This window comes from Thunnus thynnus, chromosome 10 (assembly GCF_963924715.1).
Source record: "Thunnus thynnus chromosome 10, fThuThy2.1, whole genome shotgun sequence".
Taxonomy (NCBI): domain Eukaryota; kingdom Metazoa; phylum Chordata; class Actinopteri; order Scombriformes; family Scombridae; genus Thunnus; species Thunnus thynnus.
Genome location: NC_089526.1, coordinates 14,376,670 through 14,401,009, shown reverse-complemented (window position 1 = coordinate 14,401,009; position 24,340 = coordinate 14,376,670). Strand labels below are relative to the sequence as shown.

Genomic DNA, 24,340 nt, shown 5'->3' with positions numbered 1-24,340 from the left:
TAAAATATGACAAAATCTGCTCATCTTGTTACACAACAGCTGCCACAAGTCAGACACACAAGTGTCCGCCACCCGTCGCATGAGAACAATGGTGCACATGCAAATGCCAAAGCAGTGTAAGAGAAAAGCAAAGCACACGTTTTTATCCTAGAACATTATACCACTATAACATAGTCAATTGCAAAATGACAGCATTATCTTTTAGTTTAGGTTTGTTTTGCTGTTTGAACATTTCCTGAATTACCAGAAAGAAACATGCTCTCTCTCTCTGTCCCTGCAGCTACAATAGTTTTGTTTTTATTTGCCTATGATTTTAAATTTTTTGCATCCACCCCAGTGTGATGGAGGTGAATAGAAATTTGTTTGTGGTGCTCAAAGCATTGAAAAATAACATTAAAGATGTTCAACATCAACGTGTCTTTTCAGAATCAGTGCCCTTGTTCTGGATAATTCACCTGCCTCACCGTGAACATGTTTCTTTGGAACTACTTTCTACTGAAGAAATAGTTCTTTTGAAAACATCTGACACTGTGTTCTGTGAATTATTCAGCATAATCAGGAAATGGTTTCTGAAAAGACATGTTGACTTTTTGTTTCTTTAGATTAAATGCTTTGAGCAACACCAGCTACATTTCATTCACCTCCACTGTGATAAGATGGTGGCAAAAATCTCTGAGCGAGATTTCACAAAACCTGGACGGATAAAAGCAACATGGTGGGATGTCACTATATGAAAAAATGTAAATGTGCTTTTTTTGTGGCAGAGATTAATTATATGTTGATCATAGTAGTTTTGCAACACTTGAAATGTGCCATGCTCTGATTGAAAGGCAAAAGTGGTTTACTGGTTTTATAATCATTGATTCCCTTTTCAAACAATGGAAAGTCTATTGGAGTACTAGGACATAGAGATGACCTACAGCAGTGAGGACAATAAAGATTCAATACCAGTGTATGTTATATCAGAACAAACTATTATGGATCTCCCTGAGGATGACGATGTCAAACAACAGTGTGTGATGTTGGTTAAGGACAGGACCCACATGTCAGCAACACCGGCAATATCCTCAATATTTACCTTGTAACATGTAAACCATCCTGTAAGATATAAGGGAAGATTTATAACTGTGGAAAAACCCTAAACATATCACGTTTACGCAGGCTGACTTTAGTGCTCTTTGTTTATGATCATATATCTGAGTTTACACAAGCTCATAATATTGTCTCTGTCTCTCTCAGTGGGATGAGGTCAGTGTCCTGGACGACCGAGGGAAGCTCATACGAACCTTTGAGGTCTGTAATGTCAACCAAAATCCCCGACAACAAGACAACTGGCTGGCTACACCCTTCCTGTACCGCCACTCTGCTCCACGGGTGTTTGTCACGTTGCGTTTCTCGGTGCGTGACTGTGCCAGCCTGCGGTCACCATCGCCCACCTGCCGAGAGACACTCACCCTGTACTACAAACAGGCTGACAGTCAGAGGGAACTGGAGAGGACTTGGGCAGCTGAGGTGAGGCAGAAGAACAGGATTGTATTCAACCATATTTTTGTATTTGTGGTAATTATTATTTCACTTTAAGTGCCACAAAGGAGCATTTTATTTTAATAGGTTAACATAATGAAAACTTAATTGATCCTTGGACCATGTGATGTGGCAGAAAAGGTTCTGCCAAAGATCTTATTAGCCTCACATGTTTCCTCTGACTGGCACAAATGAGACATTTTCCAGCTTTCAGCGCATAGTTTGAATCCACAATGTTGCAGTAACAGACTCTCATTTCCAGGCAGCTATTTGCTTCATCAGTCATGTTCAGCCCTACCAGACAGGGGGACTAAAAACGACAGGGGGACTAAAAACAGCTCAATGTGTGACACAGTGAGAGGGGGAAATTGTCACCTAAATATCTATTGGTGAACATGGGGCATCCAGGGTCTCGGTGGTCCAGGAGTCTATAGTGGCTAGTTAGTTGCACAAACTAATAGATGTCCCATTTAGCTTTAGTGGTAGATTAAAGGGTACTGTAAAAGAGATTATTTGAAATATTGTTAACACATCTGACCTGACACATGGGAAACTGGAAAGGTTTTAAATTACATTTGACAAAAAATAACAAAATATACCTTAAAAAATCAAACATTATTTTTATAAAGGCAGACTAATAGACTCAAAAGCTTCGTTTTACGTTAGCATAATCAGAAAATATTTCCCACTCATTATAAACTGGGTGAATATTACTAGCTGCTAATTCTGAAACACATATTATTCAATGTATGCATAGATAAATAACACAAAGTAATACCTACATTTACAAAGGACTGGCAGTTAAGTTTAATATATTATTTGACCCACCTAAAACTGTTATTTTTGGCAGTTAAGATACAGCTTGTGATGCTACAGCGACTTACTTACTTGTCACACACACACAGTTGAGTGCTTTGGCTAAGATTTACTGGTGCAACCAAATTTAGTAAATCACAAGCTACTTTGCAACTGGCTAGTGGCAAGAACATACAAGACTTTAAACATGGATTTACAAACAGTTGTAACTAATCCACCCAATCCATGCATGATAATCCAAACATGCTCAGGTGCAGTGACTTCCTAAACCACAGTCAGATTACTCATTTGTTTGTGGAAGCTGTATCTTCACTGACATATGTGAAGGGCAAAAAAACAGATTAAATCAAATGGAAAATGTAAAGCAATTTAGATTCTCTGATTAAGGTGCATCTGATCACAACTGAATTAACGAGGGATTCATTCCTCTGTTTATTTTCCAGCTGTTTTTTGTCACTGTTTGAGGTAAAGAACCTCCAGACACAATCATTAAGCACAGTAAAATGCAACTTTCATTGTTGTTACGCTAATGTTACACCAGAACAGCATGACCTCTCATCATCCCATGACTCGAAGTAGTGGTATAATCACCCTGATTATTGTTGTGCTTGCCACGAAAAGCTCTTGAGATTGACGGCCTCCTCAGACCACACTGATGTGAAGCACATGTCAAGGGCAACGGTTTACAAAATGCAAAAATGTGCTACCATGGACTAAAAATGTCATTTCAGCTCCACTAATTACATCTTTAAGGCATAAAATAAACGACACTAACCATTTCACACTGATTGCAGGAAATTCTCTACAGTAAACCTCATGTCATGTCTTTGTCATGTCATGTTTGTTATATCCGCCAAGCTTAAGTCTGGGAGAGATCATGCATTTGTTCGTGTGTGTCCTTGTGTGTGTGTGTGCATGTGTCTGTGCGTGTATCTGTCCACAGCTAATCTTGCATACTACTGGACCCATCAGCCTTATATGTTTGTGCACATTTATGACTGTATGCTCAAGGGCCTGTTGTGGTTGCAGTGACTCACATTTGTTGAAAAAACTATTTTATAAGGTGTTTTATATATCGCCATTGACTGCTAACTCCTCACTCCTCTTAACTGGCTGGTAGAGGCCGTAAGTCATTGATGTGTTATAAGAGCTCTTATAATACATCCATGCTGCAAGTGATCAACAACTGCAGAAAAAGGCATTTCCGGCAATCGGCTAGGCTAAAAACAAGTATGTTGCAGGCCGCATTTTGGCCTTTGTCATGACTCAAAAACTGACATTCATAGAAAAGTTTGGTCTCATCTTGAAGTGGAGCATCTTCAGATTAATTCCATACCCGATATGTTGTGATCCACTAAAGTAAGGCACAATATAAGATGATAAATCCCCATTTTTTGTTTTTTGTTAGCTTCACCGCAATCTTGACTGTAAGGGAGCTGGGAGGGTCAATTGAGCGAGATTCAACTTTTCTTTGTTTGGGAGAGGAGAGGAAGGTGGGGGGTTCTAAATAAATAACAATGTTAACGTTGAGAAGATTGGACTTATCATCTTATTTATTGTTACCTTATTAAGTTTATACAGTTAGGCGAACCTATTAGGACGCTTGGTTACAACACCATGACACTATTCTCTGCATCTTAAAGAAAACTGAGACTATACATGCCCCCAGACATACCTTGTGGAGACCTGCACTCAACTAAGTGCACTCTTCTAGCTTATTTATGCATTAAGTTTAAATTTATTTCTCTCTGGGACATTTTGAACTACTGAATCTGAATGAGCTAAATGTGCAGTCGCAGTCACGGTGGGAGAGATGCAGTAGGCTATTTGTATAGATGAATGCATTTCTCCTTAGGGAAGTGAGATGCTTTTTAAAAATGCAAATCAAAGCCTGATGAGGAATCAGAGGAGAGTCACAGAAGAGCAGGAAGCACTGCAGCGCTGAAAGTCTTAATGGGGACTTGAGCACGAACCCCTACTGGGATCTGCGTAGATCTAAGTCAGCGTTTGCTCTTCTCACTAAACTGATGACTGAAAAAAATTCATCACATCTCTGAACTTATCTTTCACCTTGTCATTTTTCCTCATATTTCTGTTATCTTCTTGGGATTTATTCCACTGTGTTTTTCTCATTCATCTGTCAATCAACTTGTTCTAACATCCATAATTTTCCTCTTGTTTACTTCCTTCTGTCCTGACAACCACATATTCTCCTCATGCTATTTTGTTTTCTCTCGACCTCTCATTATCTCTCCACCCATCGTCTGCTGTACACATTCTACCCTTTCCTCTTTACAGCCGTCCAGCAGAGAGAAGGACACCAGGGAGGGCTGGGTGAAGATTGACACCATAGCTGCAGACAAGAGTTTCTCAAAGGTGGAGCCCAGTTCACCCCACCAGTACCAACCCAACAGATACAGCCGAATCAACATCAAGACACGCAGCTTTGCCCCTCTCACACGCAATGGGTAACTGTCACTGTTCCATATTTGTGTTTTACTAATAATACCCTCACTCCCAAAGGTCTAACTGCGCTCCACTGTCCTAAACATCTGACCCTTGTTACAGATTTGTCCTGGCCATCGTCGACAGTGGAGCTTGCGTTTCCCTCATGGGTGTCTCTATCTTCTATCGCCGCTGTCCAGCCACCAGCCTCTACTTGGCATCCTACCCAGCGACTCCCTCAGGTGCGGAGCCGACTGCTTTGGTGCCCGTGAGTGGGATATGCGTCCCCCACAGTAAAGCGCAGGGAGGCACAGCCCCTCGCATGCACTGCAATGCTGAAGGGGAGTGGATGGTGCCCGTAGGAGGGTGTGTCTGTGATGAAGGCTACGAACCGAACGTCAATGGATCTGCCTGCTTGGGTAAGTCTGAAGAACCCTGACAGTGAATTGATCAGGTGGATCTTTATGGGGATGGTTCACATAATCACTGCATCTTGTCCAAATAATTTAGACTGTCCTCCCAAGAAAAGTGACAAGATCCGTCTTACGTACAAGAAGTGCCCCAAAACAACACATGTTCAAGGAACTGAAGCCCTCTAGTGGCCATTAATTGTGATGGGAGCAAAGGAGGAAATCAAATGACGTAATTATGTAGCGACAAAGTCTGCGTGCAGAGGAGGTCGGGGTGGATGGATGGGTCAACAAAACGTTGAGCTTCAATACTGGGGTTCGCTGTTTGTTTCCTGTTTCCAACCGCAAGTCAATACTGTTAGCCTAATTTAAAACCATGACCACAATCATCCCTTAATCTTAAACACATGGTTGTCATTGTAACCATGATGACAAAGGTCTCCTAGTGTTAAGGAAGTAACCCAAACCACAATGCTTCCCTGACCTTAACAAAGTACTTATTTTAATCCGAATCATAATCTTTTCCTAAACCGAAACAAGTCCTTTTGTGCCTCAATCTTACCAAACCAAAGCGTTGTCATATCATAGATTGTATTTACATTTAAACAGTGGTTTGTAGAACGCAGTCATTCTGTTGAACGTGTTGTTCTGCAGTGCATCGACCAACAACGTATTTTGTCGACTTCTCGTTGGCTCCCAACACACATGAATGGCATGAAAATATTTTACTAATACAGCTTTTTTTGACATTTCAGATTGTGTTGGACGTAATGTATGAAACTGTGATAATGCAAAGAGTAACACTGTTGCTGGGGGCTTGGTTGTCCCCAGATTACCCAGATGAGCTAAGAGTTATCTCTCTGACTTTCCAAATCTACTACCAAATCTTCAAAAGACATTATACAACTCTTCCCAGACTGAAAAGTACTGCCCATAGCTTGCAAGATTTTAATTTGATCACGACTTTAATGTGGAAATGTGCACACAAAATGTGTGCACAGCGTGACTCTGGGAGAAAAAGACTGGTAATCAGTCAATTTTTTAGGTCAATCTTGACTTTCTGTCAGTTCTCTTCTTGGTATTTCTTGAGATCCGAAACATCTGGATCAATACTGAAAGGAGCTGCTGTCACTCTGATTCTCAGCTGTGTTTGATGCAGAGACCAGAGGAAAGTGAGGGCAGGCAGGTCAGGTCGAGATGCAATACGATGAGAAGGGCAAAGACGGTTTCTTATCCACACAGGGCATTTGTTGTTTGCACATATTGTCTGACATCACTAGAGCTTTTCAGACATATCTTCAGGAAATACAGAGAGATTGTTGAGCCAGAAGTGCTTCATCGACAATTTACTGTTAAACTGTTATTAATAAAACGAGAGGAGAGGAGATTCGGCAGCACCCAGCTGAGAGCCAGACAGATATTACTAAGGTCAGCAATTGCAAAACTGGTCAAAAGCGTTCACACTTCTCAAAGTGAGTGTAAGTGCGGGAAAAAAAAGAGATGAAAAAAATTTGAGAGATGTCCAGACAGACAGGAAGGGATATAGGAAGAGAGGAGGGGGAGGGAGAGAGGAAGAGAGGGAGAGAGCCATAGTGAGAGGGATGTGACACATTTAGGTCATGGCGATGTAATGGCCACTCGTCTGTGAACAAGTGACAGAAACCGCAGGGGGAGAGAGGGGGAGTGGAGGGAAAATAGGGAGAGATGGAGGGAGAGTGAAAGATAGGAGGATGCAAGTTAATGACTTAAAGAACTGAGCAGGCAAAACATTTCTGAGGGCGTGAAGGGCAAAGAGTTTTTGTATGTATGTGTGAGGTTGTGAGTTGTGATTGTGCATAAGTTTAGCTTGATATGATGCGGATATGTGCTTGTGTCTCTGTCCACATATGTCTGAGGACTGTAAATGCCAGGATTACAGTAAAAAAACCGAAGTCTACCAGGAATTTGCCATAATTGCTCAGCTGCCTCGCATGGGGGCCCTCAATGTCTAACTACCTTCAGCACAATTAATCCTCCAATCTTGCCAAGTCAGCTGTGAAATGTGTTCATGCTCTTTGGCTTTACATCTCCGCTTGTGTTTGTCTGCATTTGATTGATGTTTACTGACAAATCACCCCTCAGAACTGCTCGGCTGCGGAGCAAAGGCTTCCGCTGACTGTCTACGAATAATCTAACACATTGCTACCCACGCTGCTCCGGCTTTTTGTTCCAACTGTCATCTGATTATGTTTTGTTGATCACTTAACTGACTGATGATGTGGATTGGCATCGTTACAATGTTGTTCTCTCTGGCTCCCTGGGAATGTTGAGAAAAGAGACAGATGGTTGACTGGCGATGCAGTCGTCAGGGATTATGAACAGTAGCTCGTTCTCACCAGAAAGTGGAGCATTGAACTTTCTTACCTATAAGAATTTGAACATTTTGTTCTTGTTTAAATTTAGCATCAATGACATTTCATAATAGCACAAAGTGAGCAAATGATAGGCTGTGCTGTACTGTACTGAACCTATGTTTTGGTTGCAGCTTTAGTTAAAGACACACCAGTCTGCAAAATATTCATTGTTTTTTCTGGCGCCAGCACTTAAAACACCTCTTGGGGGGAAAAAAACACTTTATCAAGACGTTAACTGACATTTATTTCCATTACTGTAAGTATGCCATTATCATTAAACACATTATTTAGCACAAAAACTAACACAAGCTGGGGAAGAATTGCAAAGTAGCATCCCCATTTTTCAGTACTTAATTGAATTGCCATACTTGCTATTTAAGTAAATCACCACAGTGTGAATTAAAGCTGTTTAATAACCTTGTGAGAATACAACACCCAGCGCCACTTTGCCCCCTCAAGCAAGACATCATTTTTAGGGACAAATAAGGGACTCTAGATCCCTCCTCTACTCAGTCTCATGTTAAAATTAATATCATTGTTAAATTATTGCCTTTAACTACACACTGCTCTAATAGCTTACTATTTTTAGATCTAAGGGTTCCTCCATATTGTATTTCTTATTTGTGAAAGTGGATTAATATGGCACAGATGTAAGACTCTAAAACAGATTAAATAATGTAGACAGTGAGTACAGAAGTGAGCTATCTTGGCATTTTCTTGGCAAACTACTGTTTACATTACATTTCTTTTAAGATTTTTGTCCAAATAGACTTTTTCTCCTTACATACTGTACATTGGGAGGAATTTAGGCTTTGGTATCACTTTGGACACTTTACATGATTGCACTAGCTTTTTACTTTGTTGTAATGCAATCAAGTATTTTTCTATAACATTAAGTTTTATATCTAAATTAGGGCTGCAACTAACAATTATTTTCATTATCATTTAATCTGCAGATTATTTTCTTGATTAATTAATTAATCACTTTGTGATTAAAATGCTCTTTATATTCAGTTTTCTCTCATGTACAACAAAGAAAGGCATCAAATTATCACATTTGAGCAGGTGAAACCAGCAAATATTTGGCATTTTTATTTGAAAAGGAATGAAAACTATTATTCGATTATCAAATTAGTTGCCGATTTTCTGTCAATTGACTAATCGTTGCAGCTCTAAACTAAATAAACAAAAGTCTAAATTACATGCTGAAACATAATTGGTGCATGGGAGTACGTGTTTTTCCAACTGAGCCTCGCCCACTTCTGAACAGGAGGAAAAGCACAGAAAAAAAGAATAATAAATCTCTCATGGGAAATAACCTAAATGTAATATCGGCAGGAAATTGCATGGTCATGTATGACCTCATCACTCATAGTGAGAAACTGATTGAGAAAATAGGTTTTCCGGGCCTTTAAAACATGTATTAACAACATTGTCTAATGTTTTTCTTTACTTACTTTTTCAAGCACTTCTGACTATCTGACTATCTATGAAATGAAAATGAAACAGTTGAATGATAGCAACACTTTAATTTGCCTGTTAATCTCCTACATGTGTGATGCCTGATTACTCTAATTAGTCAGACTCTCTGAACACTGATTATGGACTGATTATAAATTAAATTCCCAACTGAAACATCAAACAATAAAAGAATCACAGTTGACATTTTGGCTGACAGACATTGAAAGATCATTCTTTAATTATTTACATGGCCATTTATCACAAGCAAGTCTAAAAGAACATCAGACGTCTATATGATCACTGTGACATTCAAAGCTTGGTTTTGGGTGAAAACTCATTTCCAGTCTCTTGAAAAATGATAAGGACCAACGCCGACGACATGCAGCAGATGTCTGCTGTATTTTATTTTTCTGCCAAACAACAGAGGGATGTTTTTCCTCCTTTGACATTTGCATCTCACAAGGGAGACAGACAGAGAGGCGGAGAGCACAGATGGAAACATGACCGAGCATGAGACACAATTACACCTGTTCAGCCAAACATGAAACAGTCCTTTAGTTTTGGGCTCCCCAAGCAGGTCCGTGCTGGCCGCACATCTCTCTCAGACAAGCTCCTGTGTTCTGTGTGATTCCTCTGGAATAATAAGCCACTGTCGAGGATTTGGGACAAGGATTAGTGCTGAATGCTCAAATGGGCTTTGAGTTAAATTGGACCCATGTTGATATTTTCTGTGGCATGCGGCTGTGTTCTGACAGTGAAATATTCAACATGTCAGATTGTTGTGATTTGTCACCCAGAGCGCTCACTCTTAGCACAGACACGTCCACTAACTATCCCAAGGCATGTTACAGTGGGAAACAGGAACATTTGACCAGGGGAAGAAGTTAAAGTGCAAGTGTGATATTATTTTGAGTGTGAGAAGTGATTCTACTCTGGTGCCAAAGAGACACTTTCACCAAACACCTTAGATATTTTCTTCAAACCAGACAGTGTGATGGGATTTGTTCAACGCACAATATGTAATTTCAGCCGCTAGGGGTCTCTCAATAAAAACAATAACAAAAGACGGAGCGTGATGACGGTGTGAAGTAGCAAGGGATCATGGGAGTTGTTGTCTTCGTCGTTAAGTAGCCAGCTTCACCGGGATAGGATTACTCCAGTGTTGATCATTCGGGATGTTTTTACCGGGAGCCGAATTACCCGCAGAGGTCTCCTCCTCTCCAGAACAAACGGACCCGGTGATTACAGGTAAAAACACTGAATAAAGCTGTTTCACCTTAAAAAATCAGTATTTCTCCGACGATACACGGCGACCACCGGACTTCCGGTACGGGCTGTTAGCCGAGCTGCTGCTAACACTTGCTCGGTTTATTTCTCTTATAACTTTAGATCCAGACGTTCAGCCGGTTTCTCCCGGGAGCCGAATTATCCGCAGAGGTCTCCTCCTCTCCAAAAACAAACGTAAAATTGTTAAAATACTAATTAAAGCTGTTTTACGTAAAAAATAAAAATAAATAAAAAATCAGTGTTTCTCCCACGATGTACAGCGACGACCGGACGTCCGGTACGGGCTATTAGCCGAGCTGCTACTAACACTTGTTCGGTTTATTTCTCTGATAACTTAAGATCCAGACGTCCAATGACGAAATCATCCTTCCGGCTAAAAGATATAGTTAAAAGCAACCTAAATTTATCATGAAAATGTGGCTTGAAACTGAATAAAAGTCCATTTATAACAGTTTCTGTGGAAGAACCACAACGCCGATGTATTATCTTGTATGTGTGTAAGTTACTCTTTGGTAGACGCCATTGCAGCGGACAAACACAGCGCCGCCGTATGCATCTTGTGCGTGTTTACTCTTTGGTAGAGGAGGTATGACGCCATTGACAGGCGACCAAATGAAACGGTCCGTTACTTTGATTAAATTAGATTTCTCTGGGTTTGAAAATTGTTGGAAACATTTGGGATAATCTAAGTACACAACTCAACAAAATATATGACATAGGTTTAGTTGTTTTTAGACATTTTAATGTGGAATAATTACATATTATACTTTTCAATTTTTCCACTAGTTTTTCAATTCCAGTCGTGCTTTTTTCTTTTATAATTGTCACCCACCATTATATGTAAAGTGGACACTTATAACCAATGCTGACATTCCATTGCTTTACCAGTCTATTAACTATAAAAGTCAAACTTTGAGCAAAACACAATTGATTGAAATGATCAATGAGATACGATATTGACTGTTAGGCGGAGCTCGCTGTGGGGGAGGTTGCCGGGAGGTCACCGGGTGGTGGACCCAACAAATACACCCAAACTCACAAACTCCATCACACCAATTGTCTGTGGAGTGAAATTATTGAGCCTGTTGTACCATCAGAGAGAGAGAGAGAGAGAGAGGAGCATAATGACAGAGAAGGGTTAACAGATCCAGCTTGTTTTTGCCATGCTTGTGATGATGAGGTAAGGTTTTTGTAAAGAAGCTGGATAATGTGCACAGGGAACCCCAGATGGGTGCAGGTGCAGGACCAAAGCAGCATGCAAAAGAAAAAGAGAGCACAGTGAATACTGCAAACTTCCAAGAATTTACTGTAAAAACAGAACTAACTGATTTCTTGGCCACTTGGGGGCAACAGAACAAGTTGTAAACACAACAGTGACGTATGAACACATAAAGTAGTTATGGTGAACATGTTAGGAATCCTGCAGACTTGGAGCAACATTAGCATTCATTTGGAGTTGTGTTTCCTTTTAACTCCTTTTAACTCTGTTTTGGTCTTCAGGAAGTCTTGAAGGAAATATCTAGCTTTCTTCACCAGCTAGCGGCTAACTCTTATAAATCAGTAAATCACAGCTCCACCTACAGTTCGGATAATTTGCATCATGTGATCTCTATCATATAGCTTATTTTTCTTTCACATGGATGTTCACCAGATGAAGTCTTTGCCTCATAAAACTTGAATAAAGCTTGCAATATTCAGTGTGCGGGTGCAAATATGTCTCTTTCTACTCAGGATTAGGGCTGGGTGATCTGGACAAAATCAAATATCATGATATTTTTGACCAAATACTTCGATATCAAGATTGCAATGGGATGACTATTGTTGACTTATTTATTTATTATATAAATTATTTACACAATGAAATTTTTGATAAAGAATCATCAGTAATGTGGATATAATGACTAAGTGGGTAAAGGCAAATAATAGAAGAGCTACAACAGTCTGGTAAATTCAGAAAATTACATCACTTTACTGTAATGCAGCCTTTAAAACCAGGAAAAGACAACTCTTATGCCATATCACGATATTACGATATCTAAAATCTAAGATGATATTTAGTCTCACATCACAATACTGATATAATATGAATATATTGTCCAGCCCTACTTAGGATTTTTTGTAAGCATTTAGACTAAAACATGCATTTGTCACTGCATAAATAATCCCATCTTACATTACCGTCACAGTATATTTTTAATGGGCCGTGAAAAGCTACTTGTTACTAGGACAAAATCCAACAAAGGATTATTTGGTCATGTACTTAAAACTGGACGATATTAGAGCACATTTGATGTGTAGTGTTTGTCTGTTTCCAGGCTGCGCTGAACGACAGAATGTAGAGAAAACGAAGGACGGAGAGACGAAGCGAAAAGCATTTACACTTGGAACCATGTGTACCCATCTCTCATGTTGTGTGGTTGCATCTGTGACTGAGTCTATGTGTGTTTGTGTGTGTCTGTGTGTGTGTTTGTGTGTGTGTGTGTCTGTGTCTGTGAGAGAGAAAGAGAGAGAGCAAGAGAGCAAGAGAGATTATGCTGGGAGCCAAAAGAGGGAATGAGCGCACGAAAGAGGGAGAGGAAGAGAGAAAGAGGAAAAATTGGGTCACTGATCTACATACCAAAGTATTATGTTAACATCAGATCACTCACCTAATTGCTGTCTTATTTCTATTTCTGTTTATCTCTTTGGAAATTAATTTTAGTTTTCAATTGTATTTATTTTTTTCGCTGCACATGATTGAATTTCCTTCTCTGTAGCCTTTACCAAACTAATCCTTTCCCCAATGTCAGCCTCTATCTATCTTTTTATCTATCTATCTATCTATTGTTATATATTTTATGTTGAATTGTCAGGTCAACTTAAAATCAGGTTTTTTTTTATCAAGCCGTCAAAATCAATTTGACAGTAGCTCACAAACATTGTGAGACTGATATTTTCATTATCAGTTGATCTGGCAATCATTTCCTAGACTCAACATCTAGTTTATAAAATGTCAAAAAAAAAAGAATAGTGAAAGAATGCTCATCACATTTTCTCAGAGCCCAAGGTGACATCTTTAAATGTCACATTTCATCGAAAAAACAATCTAACTCCCCCCAGATTTTCAACTTACAGCTATATAAAAACAGAAAAGCAGTAAATCCTCACATTTGAGAGGCTGCAACCAGAGAATATGTGGCATTGTTGCTTGAAAAGATTAATCGGTTATCAAAATAGTTGCTGCTTTCAGTTTCTGTCAATCAACTAACCATTTCAGCTTTAATTGTGAGTGGGGAATCACTCCTATTTGTCATTGTTTTTACAATATCCACATCTGTTTGTTAGTAGATCGCCAGCTCTGAGTGTAGCTGCTCTGTTCTCCGCTGTTCCTCTCGGGTTTACTGATGTGAAGGCATGTGTGTCTCTGTACATAATGGCCATGAACTGTCTACTTTTTAGCTCGGAGATAGAGTGAAGGAAGGACGGATGGATGGAGCCGGGAGGGAGAGATGGGGGGAGGTGGGTTGTTGCAGATCAAGCGAGAGGGCAGAGGGCTTGTACTCTCATTGGCTGCTGTAATCAGGTGGATGAGGACGGAAGGAGGAGGAGGGGGGAGTTGTTGCTGGAGCTCGTAGCTGCGATGGGAGGCTTTGTAGCAAAGTCATGTTTCTTGTCACAGCTGTACGAGAACACGTCTGGTAATGTGCAGCCGGGACATAAAAGATGGAAGAAGCCCATATTTCTCCCCGTTGCCGCCCTCCTGCTGTCTTTTCTGCTCTGTTGTCCATCATCTTGCTTATATACATAATCCTACTGTTCATTGTACAGCTGTCTTTGGTCATCCATCCTCCATGTTCACTTCTTCTCTTTGCCTGGTTTAAATTCTCCCCCTGTAATCTCTCGACATTCTTCTCCCTCTCTCTGTCTTCTGTTTTTCCTCTTCACACCTGTTTGAAAGCAAAGTCAGCTCACGGAGACAAGTGAGAACACAGAAATCCTTTTATCTGTTTATTCTTTCCCTTTTCCCTTTCGCTTCATACCATCTTATCTTCTCCTCCCACGCTGCCCCTACCACATTTGCATCCACATTCGCACACGCACACATAAACCTTGTCAAATTTAAGACATGTTCTTGACAAGGTTATATAAATAAGGTCAGTTTGCTCCCTATAAAGGCGCTTTTTCTCTTTCGTCCTCCAACTCTGCCGCACTAAAAGCACTTTAACAGCGTTTCAAAAACATATGACAGGATCTTTCTTTTAGGCTGCTGGGTCAGGTGTTACCAGGTGTGCCATTTTCACACTCAAAGATACAAGGAAGACTCAATGTATGAGAATATACACGCACACACTCCACATTTAGCTTACAAACAAAGGGACTTCTTTTTGAACGATGCAACCTTTAGCTGACACTGCTTTAGGCGTTCACACACAAACACACGGTGTGAGGATGGCAGCAGACCAACCCAGAGCCTGTACACTCAATATTCTCATAGTCCTGCTCAGGACGAGGTGCTCGAGGTTCTGGCAGGCGGCAGCATGAAGTGAAGTGTGTGTTACCTTGACCTCGGTGCTCAGCTGTGCTGCTGTTGACATTAACTATTGGCGCATTTCACCGATTTTTCACATAAAACACATCAGTTCAGGATAACAGCCTGTAGTTTCAGATGGCATTTTTAATGTGTGTGTGTGTATGTGTGTAGAAAGAGAGAGAGAGAGATAATGAATACATGTTTTGAACTTATTTTGATTTTATATTTCTAATAGATTGTGCCACTTGATGTCAGTATAATCATACATTTCATTATTAATGTATTATTCATATGATCCCTGTAGAGTTTTTCCTCCATTCGCTGTTTTGTTGGGGAGTAATTACATGTACTGGTGTTGTTCAAAAATATCACCAAATTTAGGGTTTTTTAATTATTCAGATGAACTGAAGGACTAAATGTTCCTTTATGGGTTGAGGAAATTCCCAAAGCTGGGCTGTTTTTCTCAGCTCATGAAAAATTGAGCCTTTGGAGATGAGACATGGTTTTCACACGAACAGATCTGAACTCAAAGGTCTGCTTGTTAGCTTTTTGGAGTTTTCAGCTGCATCTCACACTCAAGCCAGCACCGCTCACTGATGACGACTTTAAAATGCAGTTGGAAGCTCAGAAGCTAGTTGGTGTTGAGATTATTTTGTCACACATACCGTTAGGTCAAGAATAAACTTCAGTGCTCAAGTAATAAGGTGTGATTGTGATACTGATTCAGACAAGGAAGAAAAAAAACTCTGAGGAAAGAGTTACACATTTTGAGAAAAACACTTAGCTATCATTCTCATTTCTGCACAGTATGAAGCTGAAGCCAGCAGCCGGCTAGCTTGGCTTAGTGTGAAGAATAGATACTGCTCGCCTGGCTCTGTCTTGAAGTAACAAAATCTGCCCACCAACACCTCTAATTCATTTTCTTTGCTGCTTAAGAGGGTCTCAGGGGAGCTGGAGCCAATCTTAGCTGACATTGGGCGAGAGGCGGGGCACGCCCTGAACATGTCGCCAGTCAATCACAGGGCTAACATATAGTACAGAGACAGACAACCATTCACACTCACCTTCACACCTAAGGGCAATTTAGAGTCACAAATTAACCTAATCTGTATGTTTTTGGTCTGTGGGAGGAAGCCAGAGCACCCGTAGAGAACCTATGCAGGCACTAATTAAAATGTTATATCTTATTCCTTTAATCCATAAAAAAGAAAAAAGTGTAAAAATGACACATAATGGTTTTATGGGGGGTTACGGCTAGGCTAGGCTGACTGTTTCCAGTTTCTGTGCTAAGCTAAGCTAACCAGCTGCTGGTTCCAGCTTCATAACTTACTGTGCAGATATAAAATTGGTATCAATCTTCACATCTAACTCTTGCCAAGAAAGCGAAAAAAGCGTATCTCCCAAAATGTCAGACTATTCCTTTAATTAAAAACACTGATGCAGGGTCAGTGTAGTCATTTTCAACTTGTGGTGGTTTTGCTGCTCTCTGCAAACCTGGGCCACTTCCTCTGTAAACACAAATAAATGACTGCTGGACAAAGCCAACAACAAACAACAGACCGCTGAGACTGAGATGCGCTTTTGACTCAAAGGGAACCACAAGCCAAGTTAAAATTGATGCTTAACCCAAAATAGTTGCTGTTGAGGACAGAATGGAACAAAACAAAGGGGAAAAAAAGTACAAATGAGACTTTATAACACGCATAATAAAAACTGTCCCTCCAGACAACAAAGTCTGATGTGGGTTGAACTGGGAAACACTACAAGTTCATGAATTTCCCTCTGCTGTTTATTTGGCTGAGATTTAAAAAGTGTATTTGCTTCTTTAGAGTTCAAAATAACCATTTTATGTGGAATTGTTATTCAATTTGAAGACAACATGTGGAAAATATTTTGTTTATGAAACCCTCGTTTACTTGACGATATGCCGAATGAACTTTCTATTCTTTTATACTGAATCTTCTCTTCTTTACACAGGAATTATTTGTACATTCCCTTATCTGCTATTTTCTGTTTTATGTAACTTATGTAATACAATACATTTTAAAAACCTGACCCAAAACTAGTACTAATAGTTGACAAAACAATCTTATCTCAAGGTCGACTGACTCACTTGTTCTTGAGCTTTCAACCGTATCCAACAGTCTTAATCAGCAGACATCATGGAACAGTACGACAGTAAACTGCATCTGTTGATGAAGAATGTGAGATATGGTGGAAAGGTCCAGAACAAGAGATAAGTAATGTCAAGCTTAACTGATACTGCAGTAATACTTTTTTAATGCATTTCAATCACAAATAGAAGATCTTGTAGTTTTAATTCAGCTTAACTTTTATTTTGTTCTAATTTTTTTTCCGACACCATTAATAAATTGTTTCAAGATTTTAAAGATGATCATTATCACTTCAGGTAAATGTGACTCAGAGAGATCACTTTATTTATTTGATTATGAACTGTGAATAAAGCTCAATCCTCCTGTTTCTTCCTGTCTCTCTGCAGCCTGTGCAGTCGGTTACTTTAAACCACTTTCAGGTTCTGTTCCCTGCTTGGTATGTCCTTCCAACAGCAGAACCAGCCAGGAGGGGTCGAGTATGTGTGAATGTCGCAGCGGCTTTTACCGAGCAGCCAATGATGCCAACTCCTCTGCCTGCACAAGTGAGCTTTGTCTGTTTGTTTGTTTATGCCTGGCTTTGTGGGAGGTGTTCATGGGGCCTCAGTGGAGTCATTTGTCACTTACTTGGGCTGTGAGAACCAAGATGTACAGTCAGTGACCAAAATCCAACCTCTTCTTTTTAATCACTAGTATTTATCTTCCTCTCACAGCCTATCTTTGTTTTATTCCTTTACTTTACCTTGGTTAAATGTCTCTGCCAGCATCTAAGTGTACACTACATATATTATATATGTCAAACTCCTACTCTGTATCTCTCCTCTTCTCCACAGCTCCTCCATCTGCTCCAGTCTCACCGTCCTGGGAGTATGAGAGTGGCGATGGTGGGGTGTCCTTAAGGTGGCGCCCTCCAGTGGACATGGGAGGCCGCAGTGAAGTGTGGTACGGGGTGGTGTGTCGCATCTGCCCCTCAGCCACCTTCACCAACCCAGCATCATGCTCCTGGTGTGGGGAGGGTGTGACTTTCAGTCCCTCCCAGACCAACCTAAAACAAACCAAGGTCACCCTCAACAACCTGCTGACCAGAGTCACTTATCTCATACAGGTACTGTGGAAAACTGTCTGTGAATGGCACAAAACTTATCACTTATCACATTGTAGTTAATCTAAAATGATCTATAAGAGCTTTAATAATTGCTTCAAACTGCACTTATGGCTAATTCGGATTACTGGTGAATTTTTGTCCTGAATCAGCGGAGCCAGCTGGAACCTATTTTTAGGAAATTTTTGTGAATGGTGAAAGATTTCCTGAAGCCACAGAGGAGGAGTGTCCTCTGTATCTGTACTGTATTATTCCATAAGCTCCACATCAGCAAATACACACTAGCATTCATTATTTAGCTCGGCATAGCTGGACTAAATCATGGCTTATATCTTATTCATAATGGGCAGATATTTCCCATTTACTGGTGTTTGTTGACCGGCGGACAAACTGCAGCTGCATGTGTCAGGCATTGTTTTTTCAGACAAGCATGTCATTAAAGTAAGTAGAAAAAAAGGTTTGTATGTCACTTCTGTGTGTTCTTCTTATTGACAGGTGCAAGCAATGAATGAGGTGTCAGCTTTGAGCCCTTTTCCGGCTCGATACACAAGCATCAATTTTACAACAAGCCAGTCAGGTGAGCGCGGGGCAGAGAGAGGATGAAAAAAATGAGATGAAAGTGAAGAGTTGTTCTGATGATCATGTTTGCGTAGATACTGTGTGTGTGTGTGTGTGTGTGTGTGTGTGTGTGTGTGTGTGTCTGTGTGTGTGTGTCTAGGGCTTTTGTTTTTTTTTTTTTATCTCTCTCTCTCTCTCTCTGCTCCATCTTTTCTGCTCCTGCTCTCTGGACAGGAGGTTGCTCGAGGTTACAATATCCTTTCATATCCCATTATAGTCACTGTAGAGGAAGAAAGGGACAAATGAGAGATGGGAAGACAAAAAGATAGACAGAAAGAGAGATGAAAGTAGACCAGTGGGAAGAGGAGAGGAGAGGAGAATGGGGCATTGTGCAGACTAAGTACACCATTATACAATTTTCCAAGAAACTGATCAAGATTGATTAGAGCTCTCTATGAAATTAAATGATCTAAAAATCTACTTGTGTGTGCTCCCTGAGTTTATTGATTAAATGAATGGAATGCTGGAAAATTCCCTTTAACTGGTCTAGCCAGCCAGCATAGTTACTGTAACTGGATCCTGCTTGGTGCTCCATAAAAACTCCCATTCGACCGTCTTCATGCTCTACTAAATCTCCTCCTCAAGTTCTCTGTAACACTGCCCCCATGTGGTCACATCAACACAACCCTACTGAGTCACAGTTGAAGGATGATTGTGTGTTTTTAGGGCAGGATAACTGGTCAATCATCAGCTCTCTCAAGGAAAGCTCTGTTGTCTCCCACAGTTCCCAGTACAGTTCCCATGATGCACCAGCTGAGCCGTGCCCCAGACTCCATCACGCTCTCATGGCCTCAGCCAGACAGGCCCAATGGAGACATCCTGGAGTATCAGCTGAGATACTATGACAAGGTAAACATTTATACATTTTATGAATACTGGACCCACATGCACAAAGAAAAACAAACCCAATGCAGGATTCATTGGATGTCCTTCCTTCTTTCTCCCTCAGGCCTCAGATGTGGACAGTGCAGTGAGTGTGTACAGTGAGACCAACACAGTGACTGTCACCTCTCTGATTCCCGGATCCATCTACGCCTTCCAGATCAGAGCTCGAAATGAGCGGGGCTACGGCCCCTACAGCAACACTATCTACTTCACCACGCTGCCTCTAGGTACAACATTCATTTAATAGTAGTTAAAGAGACAAATGCAAAAAAACCCTCCAATTATATATATATATAAATCCACTCCTATATAAAGAATATAAAGCAGTGGAATTTACCGTGTTTAGGGTAGGAGTCCTCTTCTTCAGATCACTTATGAAAGTAAAACAATTGTTTAATAATAGGTCAGTGAGATCAACAAATGCGTCTTTACTTTGTTCTTGGCTGAGAGTAATAATCTCAAGGTAAGATTATTGTGTTAAAACATTTAAAAAAACATTTTGTTTTAAGGACCCTTTTCAAGATTGTTCTGAATATCACAGTGAGTCAGTTTCATCCTAATGTAACAACAGTATAATGTAACAAGTTTGATATGAAAACATCGTTTTTCTCTCCATCACTGTAGAAGGATGTTAAATGTTGACCAGCTTTTCATTATTAGGAAGTTTCTTCACAGACTATGGATGAAGATGTTCAAAGAAAACTTCAGTTATATTGTAAACTGTCTTCCTGATTTTGTCATAACAAAACCAAACTATAGGTTTCTCCCTAATTCTTGCATAGCAGTTGAGCACAATATCAAATATGTATTTATTGTGAGTGAAAGTTGGTGATTTTAGTCTGTGCTCATTGAAGCACAACAACATGACAACCCTACTCAGTTACGGTAACAACAATGTTTGTATTTATTTTAGTTTCCAGCTCTGGAAACAGTTGAAAACTTGCAGACTCTCATAGTCAAAGACTGTCTCAGAGACGTGTCAACAGCTGATATCTTTCTCACTTTCTCTCCGTCAGAGGAACATTCACAGCAGATCCAGAATCGACTTCCTCTGCTCGTTGGCTCGGTGATGGGAGGGGCGGCGTTTCTCCTCGTCGTGGCAGCGATTGTGGTTGTGGTGGTATTTCGTAGGTAAGTGGTTGATCTATGCACATGACCAGACATATATGATCTATTTTTAAAATTATGTTCATTCACATTTTGTTTACTTTGTTTACATTGCAGTAAGAGGAGGGAGAGTCCGTACAGCGACAGACTCCAGAGGTACATCAGTAACCGAGGTGAGTGTGAGTATATTTGACAGTTTATGTTCCATAATGAAGTCTTTATACTTAAAATTCAGTAAATAATCAAGTCAAGACTCTATTTTGAGATAGAAATAAAGAGAAACCTTTCCATATGTGATCAACATCTACTCCTATACATACATTAAATCTTTGTACATTTTATGGTGTTAAATAGGGGAACTCTACTGAGCAATACAAGATTAAAGATTCCAACCAAATAATTTATTATATTTCTGTCTCAAACGACTGAAATGCAGAGATATTTAAAATGTCAAACCATGATTAAAATTGTGTGTTTTCTATCCAGGTGGAGTGAAGTATTATGTGGATCCATCCACTTATGAGGACCCCAGTGAGGCGGTCAAAGAGTTTGCCCGTGAGATAGATCCTACTCACCTGAAGATTGAGGAAGTGATTGGTGCAGGTAGGCCTGATTCTCTGTTTTATTTTTAAATCTTGTTGTACATATATCATAACTGTCTACACAATGTAATCTATTACACCTTCTCTCCACTCCAGCCCAGTTTGGGGAGGTTTCTCGAGGGCGCTACCGTCCACTGGGTCGCAGGGAGGTGCTCGTAGCTGTGAAGACGTTACGCTGGGGAGCGTCCGACAGAGAGAAGGGGATGTTCCTCAGTGAAGCAGGAGTCCTGGGACAGTTTGACCACCCCAATGTGCTGAAGCTAGAGGGTGTGGTTACTCGCAGCCCTCCAGAAAGGATCATCACTGAGTTCATGGAGAACGGGCCCCTGGACGCCTTCCTCAGGGTGAGATGACAATAACACACCCACAAATCACCATATTTGGCACACATGCTTCACTACATCTGAACCAGAAAATCTCTTCTTTTCTCCCATCCTGTGGTCTATGATTCCTTCAGGAGAATGAGGGGCAGTTTAGCGTCCTCCAGCTTGTTGGGATGCTCAGGGGAGTTGGTGCAGGGATGCGTTACCTCTCTGAGAGAAACTTTGTCCACCGGGACCTAGCGGCCAGGAACATACTGGTCAATTCCAATCTGGTCTGCAAGGTGTCTGACTTTGGCCTGTCCCGACTCATGAGGGGTCTGGACCACAATATACCAACATACACTGCCTCACTGGTATGTACTTGGAGCTTTTTTTACAGTACATGCTTCTGATTTGTTGGTCCGGTGTGACGTAATTCACTGCTTCACTGTCGTGGTCCTCTGTTGTCCTCCATCAGGGAAGCAAGATTCCTGTGAGGTGGACGGCACCAGAAGCCTTTCAACATCGCAAGTTCAGCTCAGCTAGTGATGTCTGGAGCTTCGGCATACTTATGTGGGAAGTGATGTCATATGGAGAGCGTCCATACTGGGACATGAGCAACCAGGAAGTGAGTATGTTGGAGAATGTTGCCTGAGCAGAGAACATTTGTATCAATTAGTGATGGAAACACACTGTATCACTAATACAGTGTAATACAGGGTAATAATATGCCATAGTAAAAGTCCTTGGTAGTTTAGGGCAGTGGTTTTCAACGTGGGGTCTGGGGACTCTCATGGGGTCCTTGAGGGGGTTCCAGGGGGTCCCCAGCAAAAAGGGGAATCATTTATTTTCACTATAATTGCTTCCATAAGTAACACAATGACAGAATGTGTGACTATTTTGGTCATGGGTTTCATACACTTTCTGTAACAAAACATCTAAAAGCAAAAGCTGATCAGCTTGGGGATCCTGGAAAAAATTCTTATCAAATGGGGGTTCATGATCTCATTTGTGTCAGTTTAGGGGTCCTTGATATGAAAATGTTTGAGAACCACTGGTCAAGGGGAACTGTAATGTCCATGGTTTGCTTCCATTCATATCCTGTCATCTCTATATGTTCAACTATTGAATTAAGTTATAAATATGCACCCAAATTAATGAAAAAAGTACAAGTATTTCATTCAGTGTTACTTAAGCTGCAATTACTGAGTCAAAGGTAAAAAAGTGTGTTGTTTTACTGTTGCATTATATGTATTAAATATATTAATGTTGTTTATCGTACCTTTTAAAAGGGGGAATCATGTTCAAAGCTCAAATGAAGTAAAAAATGCACAAAAACAGTACTTTAATTCACTAACTGTTAATATTTAAATATTTTATAAGACTTAAAATTTATTTGACTTCATTGGTTCTATTTAAATTTTAACAATGAATAATGTATTATGAGCTCTCATTTTGCAAAGCAGCTACGGGCCCTTAATAAACATAGTAGTATAAAATGTACAATATTTAACGCTTAAATCTAAAAGTGAATAAAAGTGTAATGGCTTACAACATGGGACTACTACCAGCACCTAAAATATGTTTGCCACTGTTTAAATAAATGTGCTTCACACTCTTCACCCCCCTCTTTATTTAACTGACACATTAAAGTGGTGACAAAATACCAGACAATGGAAATTTGCATAATTTTCTCTTAGTCACCCTTAAAAGCCCTCAGTGGTCTGTGACCTTTTATGTAAGGCAATTACTCAAGACCACTCGCACCATCTGCCCTGCTTATGTCTAATGTCTCCTCCCGGCAGGTGATGAAGGCAGTAGCAGACCAGTATCGTCTCCCTGCCCCCCACAACTGCCCCCCAGGCCTCCACTCACTGATGCTTCAGTGCTGGCAGGCTGATCGAGGGGACCGGCCAGGCTTCGACTCCCTCCTGTCCTCCTTGGATCGGCTCATCAGGCACCCTGCCTCGCTCAAGGCAGAGCCAACTCGGTGAGACTGCAGCTTCCAGCAAACACTGGCGCAAAACATATCAGAGGCAGCAGGTCATGTATAATCTTCTGTACTCGTGGATTCTCATGCTCTTGTATATTTTTTTACAGAAGCTGCTCTCAGCCACTGCTCAGCCCCACCCCCACAGACTTATCGTCAGTGGCAACAGTCAGTGATTGGCTGAAGGCCCTGAGGATGGAGAGATATCAAGATGAGTTTGATCAAGCGCACCTGGACACGTTAGACAGAGTCAGCAGGCTCACCATGGAGTGAGTATAGTTCGTCATTAACCTTCAGGTTAAAAAAAAAGACTGGTGGTTTTGCTTGGTTTTACCCATTAATTGCTAATTAATTATTGCTAATTAATTATTGCTAATTAATTGCTTGTATATTTTACATTTCTGCCAATCATTTTCCAAAGCAAACCATAATCATTTTAGATTTCCTGCAGACAGCTTGTCAATTTTTTTTTTTTTTAGTTTTATGTTCAAGTAAACACTTTTATCCTCCTGGTTTGCTTTATGTGGTTCATGAATGAAATATTTTCTGGCAGCTGATACTTAAATCTTAGATGAAAGTTTCCTGAAACACGCCACTAAGAAAGACTTTCTTATCACTGCTTACTACTGTATTATGATGCCAAGATAACACTGACAACAATAAATCTTCATGTTAACTGTGATTACCTGTCATAAGCAAGTTTCAGGTTTGTACAAACTTAAACTAGAAGCTACATGAAAGGTAGGAAAATGGCCTCAGCATTAGCACTAAAGTATA

At 40.4% G+C, this 24,340-nt stretch overlaps 1 protein-coding gene across 1 annotated transcript in view; it reads left to right on the top strand.

Annotated features, from left to right (window-relative positions):
• ephb6 (eph receptor B6) overlaps positions 1–24,340 on the top strand; it is a 40,574-nt gene that overhangs the window by 13,770 nt on the left and 2,464 nt on the right. Inside the window, exons 3-18 of the mRNA XM_067601247.1 lie at positions 1,240–1,512; positions 4,639–4,808; positions 4,909–5,204; positions 17,347–17,502; positions 17,791–18,062; positions 18,555–18,636; positions 19,402–19,526; positions 19,627–19,789; positions 20,579–20,693; positions 20,787–20,842; positions 21,156–21,272; positions 21,368–21,615; positions 21,729–21,947; positions 22,052–22,201; positions 23,379–23,563; positions 23,674–23,832. Coding sequence (XP_067457348.1) covers positions 1,240–1,512; positions 4,639–4,808; positions 4,909–5,204; positions 17,347–17,502; positions 17,791–18,062; positions 18,555–18,636; positions 19,402–19,526; positions 19,627–19,789; positions 20,579–20,693; positions 20,787–20,842; positions 21,156–21,272; positions 21,368–21,615; positions 21,729–21,947; positions 22,052–22,201; positions 23,379–23,563; positions 23,674–23,832 — 2,786 coding nt within the window. The remainder of the gene's footprint in view (positions 1–1,239; positions 1,513–4,638; positions 4,809–4,908; positions 5,205–17,346; positions 17,503–17,790; positions 18,063–18,554; positions 18,637–19,401; positions 19,527–19,626; positions 19,790–20,578; positions 20,694–20,786; positions 20,843–21,155; positions 21,273–21,367; positions 21,616–21,728; positions 21,948–22,051; positions 22,202–23,378; positions 23,564–23,673; positions 23,833–24,340) is intronic.